The 22,034-nt window shown below is 37.1% G+C and overlaps 1 protein-coding gene across 3 annotated transcripts in view; it reads right to left on the reverse strand.

Annotated features, from left to right (window-relative positions):
- rock1 (Rho-associated, coiled-coil containing protein kinase 1) overlaps window positions 1-22,034 on the reverse strand; it is a 92,242-nt gene that overhangs the window by 13,934 nt on the left and 56,274 nt on the right. For 2 of the 3 annotated variants that reach the window (XM_051912728.1, XM_051912719.1), the window contains exons 10-27: window positions 19,274-19,433; window positions 19,101-19,167; window positions 18,923-19,011; window positions 17,850-17,898; window positions 17,542-17,677; window positions 16,789-16,868; window positions 14,545-14,791; window positions 12,973-13,079; window positions 11,342-11,492; window positions 10,467-10,627; window positions 10,183-10,367; window positions 8,996-9,065; window positions 7,676-7,779; window positions 7,375-7,540; window positions 6,847-6,940; window positions 6,683-6,771; window positions 4,248-4,439; window positions 3,824-3,989 (exon numbers count right to left, since the gene is read on the reverse strand). In XM_051912728.1, coding sequence (XP_051768688.1) covers window positions 3,824-3,989; window positions 4,248-4,439; window positions 6,683-6,771; window positions 6,847-6,940; window positions 7,375-7,540; window positions 7,676-7,779; window positions 8,996-9,065; window positions 10,183-10,367; window positions 10,467-10,627; window positions 11,342-11,492; window positions 12,973-13,079; window positions 14,545-14,791; window positions 16,789-16,868; window positions 17,542-17,677; window positions 17,850-17,898; window positions 18,923-19,011; window positions 19,101-19,167; window positions 19,274-19,433 — 2,313 coding nt within the window. Of the gene's footprint in view, window positions 1-1,021; window positions 1,072-3,823; window positions 3,990-4,247; window positions 4,440-6,682; window positions 6,772-6,846; window positions 6,941-7,374; window positions 7,541-7,675; window positions 7,780-8,995; window positions 9,066-10,182; window positions 10,368-10,466; window positions 10,628-11,341; window positions 11,493-12,972; window positions 13,080-14,544; window positions 14,792-16,788; window positions 16,869-17,541; window positions 17,678-17,849; window positions 17,899-18,922; window positions 19,012-19,100; window positions 19,168-19,273; window positions 19,434-22,034 lie in introns of all 3 variants that reach the window. The other variant, XR_007932636.1, reaches the window with a different exon arrangement.

A 22,034-nucleotide genomic window follows, 5' to 3' on the forward strand; every position in this document is an offset into this window, starting at 1 on the left:
CAAACATAAATAGTGATGAAAGCCAAAATATTAAATGTCATAAATGTGTATTTACTAAGCAATTTACTGTTTTGTAGAGGAGGTTTTGTAAGATCTCCATATCACTGAGATTGAACCATATAGGGCCTTTAAAATGAAGATACCAAAATAAAAGTTTGTTAACTTTGTTATATTAAGATGTCTTTAATACTTCTTGAGTTACAGGCATGCAAACTTGGGGCAAAAAACACAAGAAGTGCTTTTTCTCATTTTTGAACTGTCACTGTTGACATATAAGTAAACATTAAACAGATTTTAATAATAGACCTACCAAACTCTGTGTAAAAAAGTAAAATAATGATGCTGTCATCTTTCTAAAGTCATTTTTACCCCCTGTAATTTAGCTCCAAATCTCAGATGAAAATTGTCATTTTGACCCCCCACTACAAAACAGTGAATTACTCAGTAAATATACATTCATGACATTTAATATTTTGGTTTTCTTCATTTATTTTTCTTTCACCAGAAAAAAAAAAAAAAAAAAGGATAAAAATCAAACTTTTTAGCTGGGGACCTGTGTTTGAGTTGATATGGAATGACCCTTTTACTTTTACTATATGATCCTCTGTGCATAAACTGCAATTTGAAGGCAATGCCAAGTTCTTTATCACATGCACATATCAAAATTTTAACCCAGGGCAATAGAAATACAAAGAGTAAAGCTACACACACAAATATTAAAAGAGTGTGACTTGACTTAAAACACCTCTGAAAGGTGCTCAGAGTAGGGGTTAGTCTAAAAAGATTTGTATAAGTAAATATTTTTCACTAATTTCAGCAATTTATTAAAAATTAGTCTAATAAAAATAAGTCTAAACTCTATCATTATAATCACTCTGAGTAGCTTATTTCTGAGGTTTCACCAAAACACATTTGACATTCAGATGCATTCATTAAAATAAAAAAGTAATGAGAAGAAACAAAATGCCACCCAAGAGCACAATCCAGGCATAATGGGATCCCAATCTTAAAGTTTACTCACAGAAGAAAAAGAATAGAAGATACACAGATAAGGAGAGCAAGAAGAACTGACTATATATGAGGGAGAACAAAAGATGAGAGAGGACTTTAAACACAATGGCAGTCGATGACTATGTTCACCACCTGGCAACATGAAACATCCTATCAATCACAGCATTATCATTGTAAGTCATAAGAACAATTTGTGTGCTAAATCTAATTAACATTATAAATACAGTCCTGATAAATATACCCTAACAAAATGGCATTCATAAGCACAAATATTTAGGAGAGCCCTCGACTAAAGATTTTTCTGGTCGATTACTAGTCCTTCATTTTAAGCTATTAGTCGACTAATCACACGTTTATTAATAAACCATATAAATCATAATAAAGAGCCTTTAATGTCTACTTGGCCTAATCAGCGTTCAAGTGCACGCATAAAGCTTTCCACAGTGCACTGGCAGAAGTAATGATTATGAATGTGACTAACAAAATTTTGGCAAAGTATTCCTTCTCACAAAGTCTGAATTTTTTCCCCCACTTTTTTTCTGAAATGGAAAATTGATTTCCAGTGGAAATCAATTAAAATTTAAAATCATCTACAGTCTATTTTACTTTCATAATTTCATAAGAGTTACAACATATAACATTATACCAGTGGCTTTCATATTAATTTCGCATTATTGCATGCAAATTCTGTATAGCAATGGAACAATATGAATGCCTTTTGCCTATAGGTGTCAAACTTCTTTTAGAGAGAGTTTGATGTAGTTCTAGATGAGAAAATATGTTTGGGATTAAGGGTGTGTTCACACTTGTACAAAACAGCACTGGTAAGATCATTTAGTCTGCGACTTACTTTCAGTATTATTTTGCGGCAGTTTGCGCATCAGCTTGCTGAAGAGATCCTCAGCTGCCCATCTGTGGTGATGTGTGTTGTAGTAGCGCAGACAAATATGTCTATAACATGTCATATAGCCTATAACACGCTCTCAAGTGTCTATTTTTTAACATTTTGGAAAGGGGTAAAATTTACATATGTGGTTTCAATAACCAGATGCATTAACACTTTACACCAGATTCGTCTGGAATGTGTATCAGACCACCTCCTAAGTGGTTTGAGTGATCGGATTTAAATCCATCTCGAAAGCGTTTGAGAGGGCATTTACACCTGATCTTTTACGATCGGATAGCTATTCGATCAGAGAAAACGCGTGAATGGACGATTTTCTGCCACTGTTTTGACTCCTTTACAGTTTTTATAAGCTCTTCACAAGTTCTCCACTGGTAAAAATACCGTCATATGTATGCACATACAACGAGAGCATTTAGCCCAGCACACATCATTGTTTTGGATGTTCAGTTTAAAAATATACATCACAAAAGCAGTTTTGTTTTGTATCTTTAGATTCAGTCTTAAATATTCCAACTCCAAGTGAATTAGGACTAAATGTATCTGGGCCAAAAGAACTGAGAGAATGGAATTACAGTTGTGAACATACCCTTAGTCACACCAAACTTGATGTATTATGATAACAAAGGCAAGTTTGCTTACTGTTAGTTACCAATTCTTGTTTTGCATTTTGACGGTGTTGCATGCTGATTAGATAAATCAGCTAAAATACAAACGATGAGCAATGTGAAATATGGGTAAATTGTTTAAACAAAATTAAAGCTTCTTATTTTTTGCATTTCTTCTGCTCTGCATGTTTTTTTGTTTTAATAAAACAATTTTAAATCCATTCCCAGCACACATGTACTTTCTTTCAAATACAGATAGGGATGATAGCAAGACATATGTGACTCATGTTGACAAAATTTTGGTCGAATTTGAGGTTTTTACAAAAAATGAGTTCATTAAGCCCTCATCTAGTGATCCCAATGCTCCAAATAGCAATTAAACATCTAAAAGTATCTTTATTTGTATGTTTTCTGATGTGAGTACCTTTCCCTTGTCCATGAAAATACCATTTTTCTCTGTTCACTTCTCGACAACTGCCACTTCCCCTCTGCACAAGTTTGGATTCCAAAATTTGAATCAGCATTCCAACTTTGTGAATATTCATAGCGAAGTCTGAACCAATGAAATGTGATTTTCAAACTCATGCTGATGTAAACAAAACTTGCTCGCACTGACTGACACATCCGAATCGTGCGCACAAAGATGCCTCTCAGACAGCGCACGATCCCGATATACAAATTACAGTATTTCAAAATATCTGTCTTGGTGTATATTAGTTTATCTGATATGTAACATTATATTAGATCCGTGCGGTACAGTAGACCTTAATAAATAGGCTGTCTGTTTCGTTAATATTAATCAAACAATTGTGGTATCATGGAAAAAAAAGTTGAATATATATATTTCCTATAGATATTTGGTTTTGACTTTGTGTGCCAAATTTGGTGTTGTTATCAGGGATTTTAGGGGATGGTTGCTAGGTGATTTTGATTTGGAACCTTCAGAAAACTCAATTTTTCTCAAAAATCACTTCTATCGACTTCAAACAGATGTAGCTCATTCATTTTTTTGTCTATTTTCAATAAATCATACATCATTTTGAAAGTTTTTTTTTGTAGAGAATGTGAAAATAACAATAACTTATTTTTGAAAATTTGCTCATTGCGACTCATTTTGCCAGCACGAGTCACATGTAATCAAAGCTTCAGAATTAGCTGGCTAATGTGGGCCTTCCAATAACTACAAATGCTAACCAATAACGATTCAAACTAAACTGACTAGCAAACTAATTCATCAAAACTCTCTGTTCCTTAACATTTATATAACAGAAATATTCATACTTTTTGAATGTTCCCTTACCAGCAATGTTACTGTCCATCTCGTCCGTCTGCAGGCTGGTGACGCTGGAGTTGTCCACGCGGAGCTGCAAGTCGTTCAGTTTCTCTCTAAGTTGCTCAATGTCACTTTCCTTACTATCTAGTTGCATCTGCAGCTCATTGCGATACGTGGACTCCTCTGCCAATTGCTGCAAATACAAACATCACCATTAACTAGGCCAAAATAACAAACCATACTACTGCAACGTTTGGCTCATGAATATTGATGTCATGCTGATGTGGCTTCCTGGAGTGTCCAGTTATAAAACTTACATTTACAAAATACATTTTCATGAGGCAATCCTTCACCACAGCAGGACTAGAAATACTACTTGTTGAAATTGATTTTGAGAATCATCAGATTCCACTGATATTGTCATTGTGAAAACTAATAAACATTAACTTGCCGCTTGCATCTCGTTGAGCTCCTTCTGGTACTTGATGGCCATGTGGTTGAACTTCTCCTTCTCCTGGTTCAGCTCAAGCTGCAGTTTGCGATTCTCCTTCTCTTTCTTGCGCAGGTCAGTGGTGCTGCCTCTCTTCTTCTGGTCCAACTTCATGTCCTTACGGTTCATAATCTCAGCCAGCTTATTCACCGCCTGCAGTGACATGTTGAAGCGTCAAGATGGTAGAATGACCAAAAAGTAAAATGACCAAAGAACAAAAGATACATGTCATATCAACAAGTCTGGAAGGCAGCTGACAACAAAGCAGCTGTCTTCCAGACTTGTTGATATGACATGTATCTTTTGTTCTTTGGTCATTAACTAAAAAAGATCCTCATACTTGAATGATATGGAAAGCTCATGGGCACCACGCAAATAGTGCTACTCACAAGTTTTCCGTATCAGGACCTTATAAAAAAATCATCTGGTCCTTGGCAGGTCTTAAAATTTGGAAAATAAAACCTCAGATGAACAACAACACATCACATATTACACCGTGTCATTATTTACTTAACAAAAACTAGGCCAAAATGGAAAAGCCATGTGTGACAAACTAAGGACACCCTTACTGTTAACATAGAATTTAAGAGATTAAGTAGCAGTCAGGCACTGCTAATCAAATGTCTTTGATTAATTGATCATCAGCAAGTGTGAAGACCTCTATAAAAAAGTAGAAGTTTTGGCAGTTTGCTGGTCTGTAGGCTTCAGTTGTGTGTTAACACAATGCCAAGAAGGAAAGACATCAGCAATGATCTTAGAGAAGCAATTGTTGCTTCAATCAGTCTGGGCAGGGCTATACAGCCATTTCCAAACAATTTGAAGTCTATTTTTCTACAGATAATTCACAAGTGGAAGACATTCAAAATAGTTGCCAATCTTCCCAGGAGTGGACGTCCCAGCAAATTCACCTCAAGATCAGATTGTGTAATGCTCAGAGTAACTGTAGACAACCCAAGAACTACACCTCAGACTCTACAGGCCTCAGTTAACATGTACAATTAGAAAAAGACCAGACAAGTATGGCATGTTTGGAAGGGTTGCCAGGAGAAAGTTTCTTCTCTCTAAAAGAACATGGCAGCATGGCTTAGGTTTGCAAAGTTGCATCTGAACAAACCACAAGACTTCTGGAACAAAGTTCTTTGGACAGACAAGAGCAAAGTCGAGATGTTTGGCCATAATGCATAGCACCAAGTTTGGTGAAAACTAAAAACAGCATATCAGAACAAACACCTCATACCAAAAGTAAAGCATGCTGGTGGAGGGTTGATGATTCTGGGCTTATTTTGTAGCCACAGGCCCTTGGCATCTCACAGTCATTGAGTTGACCATGAACTCCTGTATACCAAAGTATTCTACAGTCAATGTGAGGCCATCCGTCCAACAGCTAAAGCTTGGCCAAAAAGTTGAATATATATATTTGGGTCATGCAACTGGATAATGATCTGAAGATTACCAGCAAATCTACACAAGAATGGCTGAAAAAAGAAAAGAATAAAGGTGTTGCAATGGCCCAGTCAAGTCCAGACCTCATCCTGACTGAAAAGCTGTGGCGAGAGCTGTGCATAGACAAATGCCCACAAATCTCGATAAACTGGAGCAACGGTGTTAAGAAAAGTGTGCCAAAATTCCTCCAGAATGATGTGAGAGACGGATAGTCATACAGTGACTATCATAGGGTGTCCTTAGTTTGTCACCCATGGCTTTTCCATCTTGGCTTTATTTTTGTTAAATATGTAATGTTTTATTGTTCATTTGAGGTTTTATTTTCCAAATTTTAACACCTGCCAAGGACCAGATGATTTTTTATTGTGTCCTGATACAGAAAACCATGAAATTCAATAGGGTGTCCTAACTTTTGCACATGACATAAAGCGTTAATCATTGAAGCCAATCACAGACATGTGTGATGAGCGTGTGAACACAATGGCCAATCAGAGGTGTTTATGAATCCGCTCAACAGCACTCAAAGCGTCACATTTTTAAAATTTCAGTACCGACATGGTACTGATTTTGGTACTTTTGACAACTCTAATATATATATGATAGGTAAAATTGCATTTATTAATTAGATAAAATTTAAAAAGATTGTAATTTCTAATAATGACTTTTCCACCATCTTAGATGATTTTCTTTCACTGAGCTTGTCACAGTCCAAAATACCAAAACATGGTATCTTAGAAGGCATAAAGTTGCAGTTTTTCAATAAACCTTTGCATCAGATACATTTTAAGATGCCTTAATTTCTCTGTTTATATTTTATTCTCAAAATACTCCTGTTTCTCTTATTTTGTTCACTTTCACACATTCAAATCTATGGCAATGATGACATTGGCCTTTTCACTTTTAGTAATATAAACATACATTATTTATACAGAGTTGCTGTATGGTGGTTATACCTGGGTCTTCAGAGTTCTTTCTATATTAAGGGCCTTCTCGTAATTCGCCTTTACTGAGTTTGCTACCTCCTCCTTCTCTGCTGCAAACTCTACAGGAAGACATTAGAAAAGTTATGAAAATGCATAAAGATAAACTGTAGTTAACCACTTGGAATTAAGATTACCTCCTTCTTGAGCTTGGAGCCTCTCATTCAATTCTGTCTTCTCCTTACTGAGGATCTCCACATCTTTGGTGAGGGTTTTATTGGATTCCTCAAGCTAAATGAAAACGTATTATACTCTAATTAAAAGCCACTGATATAACCACAAAGGTGACAATAATGACAGACTAAAACTGCAGGCCTGGTTTCACAAACAGGTCTTAGATTAAGCCAGAATTAGGCCTTAGTTCAATTAGGATATTCAAGTTGCTTTTATAAACATGCCTTAGAAAAAAACATTACTGGTGAGCATCTTGAGACATAATAATGGCACTGACATATTTTAAGATATGTCAGTGCAAGTTGAAAACAGTTTTCAGTTAAAACAGCTCAAACATGCATTTTGGTCTGGGACTAGGCTTAAGCCTTGTCTGTGAAACCAAGCGATAGATACTGAAAATGTGATGGAAGACAAATGGACTATATAAATGAAATCAGATTTACAGACAGATGCCTGTCCTTCACTAATAACAGTGCGTGTGTTGCACAGACCTGTGTGATGGTCGAGTCTTTCTCTGAGATCTCCTGTTTGTAACGTGACACTGCCTTCTTGTTCTCCTGAGAGAGTTCAAAATACTGCTCTTCCTGTAGCGCACGGGCCAATTGCTCCGACTCTGCTTTCGTCATGGTGAGGTCCAACTGAGCAGAGAGTGACTCCCTACAAAAAAGATTTATGGTAAAGCAGTTTACAAGAAAGTTCACTAGCAATTCTGAACAGTATTTCAAAGTCACAATATACTCTTCAAAGGCAGCACTTCTGCAAAAGCTACTAATTCATGAAGAGGATTTTTACTTCTCTGAGTACAGGTCCTGGACTTTTTTAAGAGCCTCTTGAGTTTGTCGATTCTTCTCCTCTATCTCCTCCTTTAGCTCCTTCACCTGAGTTTTATAGAGTGTCTGAAAACAAGAAAGAATGGCTTGAGAATATATAAACAATGCAGATTTCCTCTCATGATATGACTACACACAAGAACATAACTCCCTAACACGGTCATAACTCAGTCAGCTGAGCATTATACCATGGCATTGTCAATAATTATTTGTTGATTGATGTTTAAAAATGTTGGTTCATTTACATACAACTGCACAAATATTACAGTTCAAATATTATCACTTTGACAAAATTCCATCAATTCCTTCCTAAGTTTTGTCTAGGGCTGTTTAATCAAAGGTGTAACAAAACAGTTCTGAACAAAAGAGTGGTTTAAGGCCAAAAACCTGAAAAAAGTATTGAGAGAAAAGTAGTATATTAGACATGCTCATGTGGGAATTGCAGTAAAAGTGGAATAATTAACTCTGTACCACTTAATTACAGCAGGTGGACCTTTTTGTGTTAGGAGTTAGGTTTTTTTAATTAAGGAGATGAGATTGGAAGTGACATTATCATAGTCATTTAGTCTGGTTACTGACAATTTTTTTCTTTAAGAAAACTAAATTCTTTAAGGCACATCAAAAAATGTCATGTAACCTTGCATAAACAAGTCTCATGACTGAATAATTTGCTCAGAGAAGAAAATATCTGCGGATAGCACGTCAAATATCAATCTGGTCATTATGAAATGCTGAAGCCAAAGACTGTCATCAAAAGATTTGCTACAATTACCTCCCAGAACTGCCAGGCACGCTATCATTCTCAAACAGAAGGCATCTGCCTCTGACTGCTTGTGAATTGTGTGGTTTGTCTGCTTGCTCTAAGCTGCCATTAATTTATTACACTAAAAAAAGAAGCCACCGTAGGTTCTCCTGTATCTACAATTTCATTTCCGTTGATATACTGCAGCATTTCTTTCTCTTAAACATAGTAATGGAAATGCAGCTTTTTTGCAAACAGTTTTTCAAGATTCCAGTTTTCACATACATTAGATCTGCAACTTAGATGGAAATCTGGCTACTATGAACCATGCCTTGATCCTAATAAGTTTTATAGGACTTTAGAAGATACCTGGAACGTAGGTAAATACTGTAGCGAGCATGTTATGGATGATGATTATATCATATACAAAAGTAAAAGGCAAGCACCTAAAAGGCCTTATTATGCAAAGCACTTGATGCGTTTTCACCTTGTTAAGAAACAGGAAAAATGAAATTATGTTCAGCAGTCTGTCATACTCACTGAGAAATACTGCTCAGCCTCCAGCTGGTCCTGAAGTTCCCTCATCTGACCCTCATTTCCTCTGTACTGCCTGAGGAGATACACTTCAATCAATCACTTCAGCTTCACAAACAATATTTATTCAAACTCCACACCTCAAGCATGATGTATAAATGAACATTTCCAGAAAGTTAAAAAATTTGTGTAAAACCACACCCTAGGTCCATTGTAACAGCATAGCAAGTTGTTTCAAGCAAATGTCATTTGAAAGATGTCAATTATATTTTGATGAAAGATTACAAACAGTTGGAATAATGTCAAATGATGCATACCTCACAATAAGGTCAGGAATCTGTATGATATAAATCGGTTAATGATTTCACGCAGACTTTAAAGTATGGAAAATGACAAAGCTGTGCAATCTGTCGAAATGCCTGAGTGTTCGACAGAGTCTGACGGAGTCCGACAGAGGGGAAGGTTTAAGATTAACTGGCAGTGGATGTGGTCAGACGGAGGGCTATCCTTAATCCACCCATGTAAATACTGGCCAATACTAGCCCGTAGTTTTGGCCAAGTTTAAACATAATCTGCAACAATAGCCTTTTCTATGACAGAAAAGCCATCCCATTATTCAGTAATGTAATACAGTAGCTGTTGGGAGTAAGGCTCAGAGCCAAAGGAATGACATTATATGGACAGAACAGTGTTACAATTAGGGTCCAACAGAACCAACAGAAATGCTTGTACTAAAAGAATTCAAAAATAAATAAGTTAAAAGGTTGGTTCCCCCCAAAATGAAAATTCTGTCATCATATACGCACTTTCATGCCATTCAAACCCATAAGACTTTGGTTAATCTTCGAAACATAAATTAAGTTATTTTTAATGAAACTGAGATTTCAAGTCTAGGTAATCAAAACTCAGAAGACCCAAAAAGGTCATGAAGGCACAATAAAAAGAATCCATATGAATCGAGTGGTTTAATCCAAGTCTTGTGAAGAGATATGATCGCTTTATATAATGAACAGAATAATTTAGGCTTTTATTTATATAATGTGGAACCTGTTTAGAAACTAGCTAAATTTACTATTAATGGCTAACAGTTCAGACTCCAAAGAACATGAGTTGTGTGTCTTTTATTAAAAAAGGGAGACATGTACGTATATATTCATGACCCTTTGAGGGCAGGAGAGAGCAAAGGAGCATACTTGGTGAGCTGCGCCAACTGGAACTCAACGGAGCGTTTGTTCTCGAGGGCCGCGTTGATCTCCTGTTTGAGTTGCTTCTCTGATCCTTTCAGGCGTTCGGCCTCCATCGTCCAGCTTTTCAGCTCGTTTTGGGCCAGCACACGCTTCCCAGACTCCTGCTCCAACTGCACCCGCAGATCCTTCACCTGGTAGGGTGGAGAAAAGATGACAGATGCGGAATTCATAACACCTTTAACAGTTTATAGTCTTGTCAATCCAAGCTTTTTTAGTGGGTTCACATTCACCTCATCCTCCAGCCTCTCCTTCTGCTTCATCAGCTGCTCCATCTTCTGTACAGACTGTTTGAGGTCAAACTCCAGCATGGAGCACTGCTTCTCCACCTCTACCACCCTGCTCTCTGCTCGCATCCGCAGTGTGGTCTCTTCCGACACCTTCTGCTCCACCGCTGGACAGAGATGTTTTTGTTATTTGTAGAGAAAGAGTGAACACCGTGGACAAGATCAGTCCATCAATATATTGGTGAATATTTAGCATTTCTAAATCAGTCAACAACAACTTCTGTTTGGCTAATGTAGCGTGTTGGAGCCATTTATGTTGATTTTGTAATGCTGGCACAAATTATTGTTCTTAATTTTGATTGGATGCAATGTTAATGTAATCCGTTTCTTTCAATGGAGAGGTGTGACTCATTTGGACATGCTCTTTTTTGTTGTTGTTTGACTTTGGTTAAAAGATGGCCATCTGCAATGACAATGTGTGTTTGGGTTGCAGTAAATGACCTTCTTTAACCATATTATGCCCTTTGAACACCTTTGTAATATAATAAATCCAAGAGGAAAGATTTCTTGAGTCTGTGTGCATTGAAGAATCAATTAGCCAGCACCAGGAAGCGACTTAAAACGTATTTTGAGTATAAGTCGCAACAAAGGGGCAAAAAATTCATATAGTCTAATTACACCACAGGAAGTATTTTCTCTAAACTTAATTTGATACTATCATAATGTCTTTTAGGATTTTATTATGCTATTAAGAGAAAAAATTTACAGCTACTTTTTAAGGTGGAATTATTATTATTATGGAATAATATAAGGTGGTGTCTGGGCATGCAGCTAAACAAGACGCCGTTCAGTGTCTGGACACGTCTTGCACACATACATACCATGCATAGCAGCAGACTTGGACTCCTCGATAGACTCGTATTTGTCTGTGAGTTGAGCCTTTGTGATGCGGTGCTCGGTCAATTCCTGGTCTAGCCGCTGCTGCAGAGTCTTCAGCTTGTAGTTTAGGTCAATTTCCAGACTGTTCTTCTCCTGAAGACGCCGAAAATATAGGAACACCGGTTACACAAAACACAGTTACTTTACATAGCCTACAAAAAAACAAAATTAACACATAGGAAGCCTAGTAGGCAAATGTACCAGTGGGTCTAAAAAAATTTATGTGGGTGGATTTTTCTTTAAGTAAACACTTTCTGTTATCCTTGAGTGAGACTATGGTGTGAGACTATATTTTCAAAACAGTGTATATTATCTCAGTGCAATGCCTTGGATTTCCATTCTAAGAGTAACCGTAAACGAGTCTCATTCTACTGTATGTAAAATGGTCACACCTTTGAAACAGATGGACTTTTTAATGGTGAGACAGCAAACAGTGAGAAATTTTAAATCCTCAAGATGCTGCCTAGGTTTCCATTCTAAGTGCATTGCTGAAAATGACTAGTTCAGTCTCTGTAAGGCGCAGGCTGGTCCTTTACATACAATCTGCTAGCAATCACATTGTTTACTACATGGTACAAGCTGATAGGCCTCTGCTGTATTGCAGCCAATGAGCTTGCTTGTTCAACATTTAAATAGTCTGGTTCAGTGTTTGCTATAAGCCAATTTATTCAGTTCATGAAGCCCTCCACCTCCCCCAGCTTCACCTGTTTAGATCTGCTATGGGATTTAAAGTCTGCCTATTTATGTTGTAGCAGCAGCATCTCTTACATGCTCACATCAGAATGTCAGTGTATGTATTGGCAGTAGCAAGTCTCCATATTTGCTCTGCAGCAGCATGTGTAGCAGATCTAGTCCACCAAGACCAAATACATAAACACTGTCATAACACTGTAATTAACATGCTAAGACTTTCCATAGAGTTGTCATGACTGAAAGGCATTTATCCATTTTTACCAATTGATGCATGCATCAAAACTTATTTTTTGTGATAATATACAGCATAACATAGGTCAGTATTTCTTAAAGTGGGGTTTGTCTGAAGTAGCCAGGTGCTCTTTGGAAAACTCTTGTATTGTAAACAAAATTACCATGAGAAGTGATATATAGCCAAATCAGCTTAAACGTAAGAAAGTATTGCATTTTCATGCCCAAACTGTGTTACCAAAATAGTGCTGATTGACTTACAAACCATGTCATGAGAAAACACAAAATTAAAGTCTATTTTAGGACCATTAATTATTATATATATATATATATATATATATATATATATATTTTTTTTTTTTTACATTAAATTTATTTTCATACACTGTCAGAAAAATGTGAAAAAAGTACCTTTAGGGGTACAAGAGCTTGTCACTAAGGCATCTAACCTTACAAGGACAATTTTGTACCATATCTACCCTTAAACTTGTAATATATGGTAATGTAAATTGGGGTAAAATAGTCACAATGCAAAAATATCTTAATAGCCCCTAACAGACTGCAATTATTATGTAAAATATATATATTAAAATTGCATTTTAAAATATTATGTTTTTATTCATTTTATAATAATATAAAAATAACAAACCTTCTCAAGAACATTACATCTGTCCTGGACTTGTTTCCTCTCCAGCTCCACTTTAGACAGACTCTGCTTCAAGTTCTTGTTGTCCTCCTGTAGACCCGTGATACGAGCTTCAAAGAGACAAAGAACAGACTTAGATCTCGCTGGATAAACAGAATAGCTGCAAAGGTAATGTTTTGAAATTTAAATTTATTCTACACTATTTGCACACCAAAAAAAAAAGAAAAAAATCTTCTTAATAAAGTATGTACAGTTGGATTCAGAAAGAATTCAGACCAAAAAAAAAAAAAAAAACACTGACATATGACATTTGAAATTTAGCTCAGGTGTGTTGTGTTTGGCGCTGCCGCACTAGCATTGCTGAGACATATACAGTGACATAAGACCTCTGTGGTGTCTCTCTAGCCCGTGGAAAGGCAAACCGGTTCTTAAAGGTTTGCCAGTTGAACCAACTCTGAACTCTGGCAATAGCACTAGCTCTGAACTAGCACCTGGTTCATGCTGGTGGAAAAGGGGTATTTGAGATGTTTCTACACTTTGATTGGAATAAATCTGTGGAAAATTCAGTTGACTGATTTGGAAAGGCGCAGACCTGTCTACTGTACTAACAGCTGAAAATGCATTTCAGAGCAAAAGTCAAGCCATGAGGTCAAAGGAACTGCCTGCAGAGCTCAGAGACAGGATTGTGTCGAGCCACTGTAGGGAAGGCTACAAAAATAATTTGCTACATTGGGTGCCAAGTGGCCTTCATAATTCTTAAATGAAAGAAGTTTGTAACAAACAGGACTCTTTCAAGAGCTGGCGTCCTGGCCAAACTGAGCAATTGGGGAAGAAGGGCCTTGATAAGAGAGGCAACCAATAATCTGATGGTCACTCTGAACTCCAGAGATCATGTGTGGAGAAACTTGCAGAAGGACATCACTGCAACACTACACTGATCTGGGCTTTGCGGCAGAGTGGCCAGACAGAAGCCTCTCCTAAGTAAATGACACATGAAAACCTGCTTGAAATATGCAAAAAAGGGACTCTCAGACAGTGAGAAACAAGGTTCTCTGGCCTCATCACCTGCACTATATGTATGGTGGTATTGATCATGCTATGGGGGTGTTTTTCAGCACAGAGAGGAGGACTGGTCAGGGTAGGTGGAAAGCTAAATGCAACAAAATATAATGATATCATTAATTGAAACCTGAGCATTCATGACCTCAGACTGGGCCAGGACAATGACCCTAAGCACACAGCCAAGACAATGCAAGAGTGGTTTAGGGGCCCAGCCATATCCTAGATTTGAACTCAAACATCAGTGCCCAACCAACCTGACAGAGCTTGAGAGATTCTACAGAGAAGAACGGCAGAAAATCCCCAAATCCAGGAGGGCAAAGCGTTTTGCATTATTCCCAAAAAGACTGTAATTGCTGCCAAAGGCACTGAGTGTACTCTGAACACTATAAGAATGTGTGTGTATTATATATATATATATATATATATATATATAGTGGTAATATAATTTGCATGTGTGTCATCTGTGATCTATGTTGGTGGAGTCAAATCAGGGAAAGTTTAGTCCACTCTTACCTTGCAGTTCTCTGATCTCCTCTGAGCCTCGGCTGCAGGTTCGTCTTTCTGTGTCTAGCGTGGTCTGCAGCTGCAGCAGCTCTTTTTCCAGCTGTTGTTTGACACTTTCTGCGGCACGGCTCTTCTCCTGCAGCTCACGATTCACGCCCTCCAGCTGGCTCACTGACTTCGCCATCTCCGTGTGGCTCTTCCTCAAACGCACCACCGTGTCAGACTCAGCCCGCAGAAGGTCGTTGGCTTCCCCCAGCTGTGGATGACAAGGTTGCGTGAGATGTTGTTTCTTAATTGTCATGTGGTGTAAACACCTTTGAAATAACCACAGATCCACATTTGTTGGATGATTTTGTGAGGAAATGGCTTCTAAAACAATTACACAATTTCGATACAATAGCAAAAGCTACTGGAACACTTTCCCTTTAACTTTTTAACTATATGAAAATAAAAATACATAAATTAAATACATTTAATAAGTTAATTATTAATGCTAACAATACAAACATTGTTTTACAAAGAATCACATTACCATAAATACAAAAAAATTGTGTTTTTAGTATCTAACTGTAAAGGTTTGACACTACTAAATGTATTCAGTCAACACTGATTTATATTCTTTTTGTGTTGTGGCAACAGGATTATAAGTTTGCATTTAAACTACACAGATTTATTTAGACACTTTTTTGGTAATCACTGTCAATCATCGCAATTTAGGGAGCAGGGCTCAATGCTAAATAGTTTTCTACTGCCCTGGTGAGGCCAGTTATTCTGATTTTTACTTGCCCTACCAAAATGTTCACTGGCCCAACCACAAAAAAAAAAAGAAAAAAAAAAAAAAAAGAAGTTATTGTTTTGTCACTTTTGTAAAATGCTGCTTCCAAAATGTTCCAAACATCCTTTTTCTTTGGCCTTGAAATTAAAAGCGGTGCCTTGTTTAAATGTATTTCATTACTCTCTTTTCAGTTCCCATAACCAGGTAATTTTATTAATGCACCAGTATTCACAACATCTAATAAGATAAGAGAAACTTGAAGTAATGTAATTAGGTATGAGAGATATGCTCAAGAAATGAAATATGATCATATTTTAGGATAATGATATTACAATAAAATGATTTTTGCTGGAAAGGCTATGATACCAATATTTAACAATAAAAGGTACCAGTGAAATGTCAAATCTATATAGGCTATCAATTTCAATATCACAGCAGAAACTAGGGCTGCTCGATTATGGCAAAAGTCATAATCACGATTATTTTAGTCAATGTTGAAATCACGATTATTTAACACGATTATTGGTTTAACACGATTATAAAACACTGCATAGTCTTCAATATATACATTAAATATAGATTAATCCTTATTAAAGCTACAAAGGTTACTCATTTAAGAGCACTGAGTGATTTTATATTTGTCTTTTGTTGTTTGCAATAATATTGGGCTGTTGTCACTTTAAGAGCTGCAAGGATCCACTGTATAGGATATACTGTAATATACTACACATGGATTTCCTTTCTCAACTGTTTACATTCACTTAAGACATAACCGACTGTGTTTATGAGGACAGTTACCAAAACGTCATTTTGACATTTTTGTGTGTAGGTTATTTGACTGATTAGGCGTGAATCTGAAGCCTACAGTATACTTTGCTTATGCGCGTTCCGCTCAGTCTCGGAGTGTGCGCACAGAAAGCTGCCTGGGGAACAGTGACACTTTCATGGCTTAATTCGCTTTTAATAACACCGTTTAATATCACGTCCTACAGTTTTCCAACAGTAGACTTTTACAACACTCATTTATTCAGCTGATTTAGATGTTAAGTTTGGCTTAGGGAGGAACGAAAGTGCACCGTTGAATGTGGCAGAAGCACAATAATCGTTTTACCTCGACTATCTTGTTTTTATAATCGTTGGAAGCCAAAATCGAAAAATCAATTACAATGAGTCGCACAGCCCTAGCTGAAACGAATACTAACCCAATTGAAGTAAAAAGTTCCCAAGGTTACTGAAGACAAGTAAACAGTCAGTAATAAAATAAAAACAAAGCAAAAAAAAAAAAAAACCTTCACTGTATGAATTAATTATCATTAATCCTTATTAGAGCTAAAGAAGTTATTCAGTGAAGAGCAGTGAAGTGATTCTCTCTTTTTCTTTTGTTTTATTAACATTAACAAGATAGACACCATATAAATCACCACCTCATCTAACTATTAAAATACTAATAATTCGAGAAGTGTTCTTGATAAGCTTACTTGGTTCTGTAGCTGGGCGATCTTATCATTGTTTTGACTGATTTTCCTCAAGTCTTCCAGTTGCTCCTTCAAAGTAGACACTAGAGAAAAGGAAAAAAAAAAGATTTAATACAAGGAGGGGGGATGCTTCATCTTTCCTTATAACATGTTAACAGAGCAATGAAGTGTGCACTATAACAACCTACTGTACATGGCACTTGGATGAATTATATTCATGTTAGGCCCTTGGTCCTTTTCCATTAGCTAATTTTCCAGACCATCATAGATCAGACATATAGGTCTGGCTGCTCTTTGCTGGTTCTAGCTCTACTCAGAACATTTAATGAACTGCAGTGCCCAACTCAAAAGACTGTTTAAGATTTGGCAGTATGAATGTACATGCCATGAAAAAGTAGACATTTTTCAAATGATAGAGGCTCTGCCATGGGGGTACTCCAGAAAGCAGGGTTAATGTACCTTCACCTAAATGCTCAAGTCAACTCACATTTATTTCTATAGCACATTATATAATACAGATTGTTTCAAAACAGCTTCACAGTAATAAAAAGGAAAATAACGGTGTTAATGTTGCACTCTACTCTGATTATCTTGCCTCTTTTGGTTTTCATTTTAAAAATATTAAAACTAAACTTTGGAACCAAAGGATGAGGCTGTCTGTATACTCTTACCCAGGTAAGTCACATAACCTGCTTTCTGGAATAGCCCCATTATATATTGGAGGCAAAATTGGAACACTGGACACTGAATTCTCACCCTCATTCTCCAGATTTCTTCGTTTTTCAGCCTCCTGGTCAGCCTTTCTTTGATGTTCTGTTGCTCGGTGCTGGATCATGATCTTGTCTTTCTCCAGTAAAGACATGTTTGCCTCCACACTCTTCCTTAGGTTACACTGAAACATGTCAAGACAACAGAATGACTAAAAATCGAGAATTAACACTAAAAATAACCCAAGTTTTACCAGATATTTAACTTTAATTATCTATTTTAACCATTGCATACAAAATACACACCCTCTGTATTTATTTAGATACATGCTTTAGAGATTAAATCATTTCACTCACCTCCTCATCTAACTCTTTCATTATCTTGTCTAGCTTTGTATTGGATGCCCTGAGGGGGAAACGAATCAAAGAAAAGATTTCACAGGCCTGATTTTGAGAAAATTTTACTTTAGGTTTGGATATAGGGATGAGGAGATTAAATGGGGGAAAGGTAGATGGATTGTTGGAGATGGATGCATCTTCACATGGATGGCTGAGTGAAGAGTTTGATTTGAGATGGATGATGGTGATTTAGGGTGGTTAGATTGTTGTATTGTGGCTGGATGGATGAAATGTTTGGTTTGGTTTGATGTATGATTGATGGATGAGGCATTTGATTTTTTTGGATTGGGTGTTTGGTTTGGTTTGATGTATGATTGATGGATGAGGCGTTTGATTTGTTTGGAATGGGTGTTTGGTTCTGGATGCATGGATGAGGTGTTTGATTGGTTCTAGGTGGGTGGGTGGATGGATGGATGGATGAAGTGTTTGATTTGTTTGGACAGGGTGTTTGGTTCAAGATGGATGAATGAGGTATTTGATTGGTTCTGGTGGATGGATGGATGGATGGATGGATGGATGGATGGATGAATGAAGTGTTTGATTTGTTTGGATAGGGTGTTTGGTTCTGGATGCATGGATGAGGTGTTTGATTGGTTCTAGGTGGGTGGGTGGATGGATGGATGGATGGATGAAGTGTTTGATTTGTTTGGACAGGGTGTTTGGTTCTAGATGGATGAATGGATAAGGTGTTTTATTTGTTTTGGATAGGGTGTCTGGTTCTGGATGGCTGATGAGGTGTTTGGTTTGGATAAAGTGTTTGGTTCTATATGGAAGAATAAGGTGTCTGATTGGTTTGAATAGGGTGTTTGGTTCTGTATGGATGGATGAGGTGTTTAATTGGTCTTGGATAGATGGATGAGATGTTTGGTTGTGGATGGAAGAATAAGAAGTTTGGTTTGGATCTGAATGGATGAGGTGTTTGGTTATTTTTGAATGGTTGGCAGGTGGATGAGGTGTTTGATTGATTTGGATGGACAGGTGAATGGTTGGATAAGGTACTTGGGTGGATGGGTAAACAGACAGATAAACACCTGCACTTCTGCTCCATCTCATCTCTCAGCTGCATCTCACTGTGAAGTTGTTCTTCTAACTGATAAATTCTCTTCTGAAGATTCTCCAACTGAAAGATCAGAGAAACACAATCAGTCATCCTCACAGTTTAAGAGATAGACTCACTTTAATTTAAAGTCTCTGTTTAGAGGTTCTTACTTGACTCTTATCTTCCTTTGTTGAGCAGTGTTTGTCACTTGTCTTTATAGTTGATTCCCGAGGGAACCTGACAAAGAGTCAATAAGTCATATATTTTTTCTTACTTTTACCAATCTAACACAAGCACCTGGGGATCCAAGCACTTACTGCCTGTTCTGCATCTTAGTACTCACTGGTTATTGCTGTAATAGGTGAAACCCACAAATGGAAGCTGGTTGCCTACAAATGCTTTAGGAATGGGGAATGTCTCCTCCTCCCCTCGATCTTCCTCAATGTCATCAAAGTTGCTTGTGTCTACGTCACTGCTTAGCTCCGGCACCACTGGAGCAGCCGCTACATGCAACAAGAAAGAATTACATTTTAATAAGAACAAACAAAGAATGCTACACGTGTAAATAGTCAAGTCTGATGAAAGGCAGGTTCAGTTGTTCTTGGTATATTTGTGTCTATACTCAGCATTAGATGGACAACATGCCCAAAAATTACAGCAAAATTACATTTTTAATAAGGATTTAGAAAATATGAGTAACTCAAAAAAATATTTCACAATAGCTAGTGGTTGGGCAAAAAAATAAAACAGTGCTGAAAACTGGTGAATAAAAGTCTAAAGCTCCACGAAGACTCATGACACACTGAATCAAACTACATATAAAGAGGAATATTTTTTCCTTTAGATCCAAGCATTTTCATTTTCACGTCAACATGAAAAAAACTTTCCTTAATTCTTAATAATCCTTAATAAATTGTTTATTGAAGATTGAAGTGATTTGGGTAAATATAAAAGGATTATTTCAAAACATGTTCTATTTGTAACACTTCCTGCTGCCAGTTGGTGGCACTATGACTGTGACTTACTCAAAATAGTCACATCCATGAGACCAGCCATCATTACCAAACCTACAGCTCATGTTTGATGTAAATCACTCAATGCATGCAGAATATTTGAGACACTCCAACCCCCCAAAAAAGCCTTATTCATAATATGAAAGGCATGACATTACAAGCAACAAGTTAATTTTAGGCCATTGTTTTTGTAAATAGCATTAAATGCTGTTTACACTAAGTGCATTCTAGAATATTATAAAACAGTATGAAATAACATATTCAGTGTGTTATTATATTTATTAACTTTATTGCCATTATTAAACAACCATTAGGCATTTTATTTCCACTTTTTTTATTTAAAATAAACATTTCTCTGAGCTTATATACGACGGGAAAAAGGGAGAAGAATAAGTTTGGAAAAAGGCGGATTCAAACATGTGTCGGTCGCGTCAAAAGCTAATGCCACCTGCCTTACTCTCCACACCGCTGATCCTGATATCAGCAGGATTTCTTTTGTAATTTTGTCTGGCTCAGTTACACAATTGTGGGCAGAGATAGTGTAAATATCCTCCTTTCAACAAGGCGGGCTATTTGCACTTTGTGTAAATAGACACTGCAGAATCTTAATCTCAAGTGGCACACCAGACAACACGCAATTGATTCTACAGCACGTGTGTTTATATTTTCTAAAGGAAATGTGAGCGTTTGTCATGCCATTTTTATCCAGTTGCTAAAAGGTTCCCAGGGGGGTTTAGTGCATTGCTGTGTTGTGCTAGGTTGCTTTGGGTGGTTGCATTAAGATCCAAGTCAATGGAGCCCACCCCCAAACTTAAATGATTTTTGGTGTCTAGATCGCGTGTTCAACTCTGCTCCTGGAGGGCCACCGTCCTGCAGAGTGTAGATTCAACCAGTTCCAAAACACCTGCCTAGAAGTTTCTAGTAATCCTGAAGATCTTGATTAGCTGGTTCAGGTTTGTTTAATTAGGGTTAGAGCTAAACTCTGCTGGACAGTAGGCCTCAAAGAACTGAGTTTGACACCCCTGGTCTAGAAGGTTAATTTTGTTATTTTGTTGTATTGTGCACCAGAGTGCATTTGTAGCAGGACACTTTCACTGAATCATTCAGAGAAATTCTTCAAGAGTGAAGTCACCCAAAGAAACTGTCAGCATTTTTCCACCCTCATGTTGTTTTAACCTGCTCCATAGAATTATTGTTTTGGAACCCAGTGACTTTAATACCGTCGTATATAGATGGTTTCAAAGATAATAGACATGAATCAAAAAGGTCATAAAAGTTTAAATTTTGCTTTCATGGGCTCTTTAAAGGGTTAGTTAACCCAAAAACGAAAATTCTGTTATTAATTACTCACCCTCATGTCGTTCCACACCCGTAAGACCTTCGTTCATCTTCGGAACACAAATTAAGATATTTTTGATAAAATCCGATGGCTCAGTGAGGCTTGCATTGCCAGCAAGATAATTGATACTTTCAATGCCCAGAAAGCTACTAAAGACATATTTAAAACAGCTCATGTGACTACAGTGGTTCAACCTTGATGTTATGAAGCGACGAGAATACTTTTTGTGTGGCAAAAAAAAACTTTACGAAAATTTTTGTTTCGAATCAGTGGTTCGGAGCGTGTATCAAACTGCCAAAGTCACGTGATTTCAGTAAACGAGGCTTCGTTACGTGATAAATGTTAAGAAATTTCAATGGTTCACCACTGGGGGGCGTGACTTTGGAAGTTTGATACACACTCCAAACCACTGATTCGAATCAAAAGATTCGTAAAGCTTCGAAGCTTCATGAAGCAGTGTTTTGAAATCCCCCATCACTAGATATTGTTGAATAAAGTCGTTATTTTGTTTTTTTGGCACACAAAAAGTATTCTCGTCGCTTCATAACATTAAGGTTGAACCACTGTAGTCACATGAACTTTTTGCAATATATAATATTTTCTGTTCGCTAGAGGTCGCCAGAGGCCTATTCAAAACGAGCGTGGAATCTTGGGACATGTGGTCTTCACCTCAACAGCCGGTGGAAAAGAATTGGGATAGGATTCGGGAGGAAATCATGTTCATGGATGTGACTATTAACGTTACTGTAGTA

The sequence above is a fragment of the Ctenopharyngodon idella genome, chromosome 2, assembly GCF_019924925.1.
Source record: "Ctenopharyngodon idella isolate HZGC_01 chromosome 2, HZGC01, whole genome shotgun sequence".
Taxonomy (NCBI): Eukaryota; Metazoa; Chordata; class Actinopteri; order Cypriniformes; family Xenocyprididae; genus Ctenopharyngodon; species Ctenopharyngodon idella.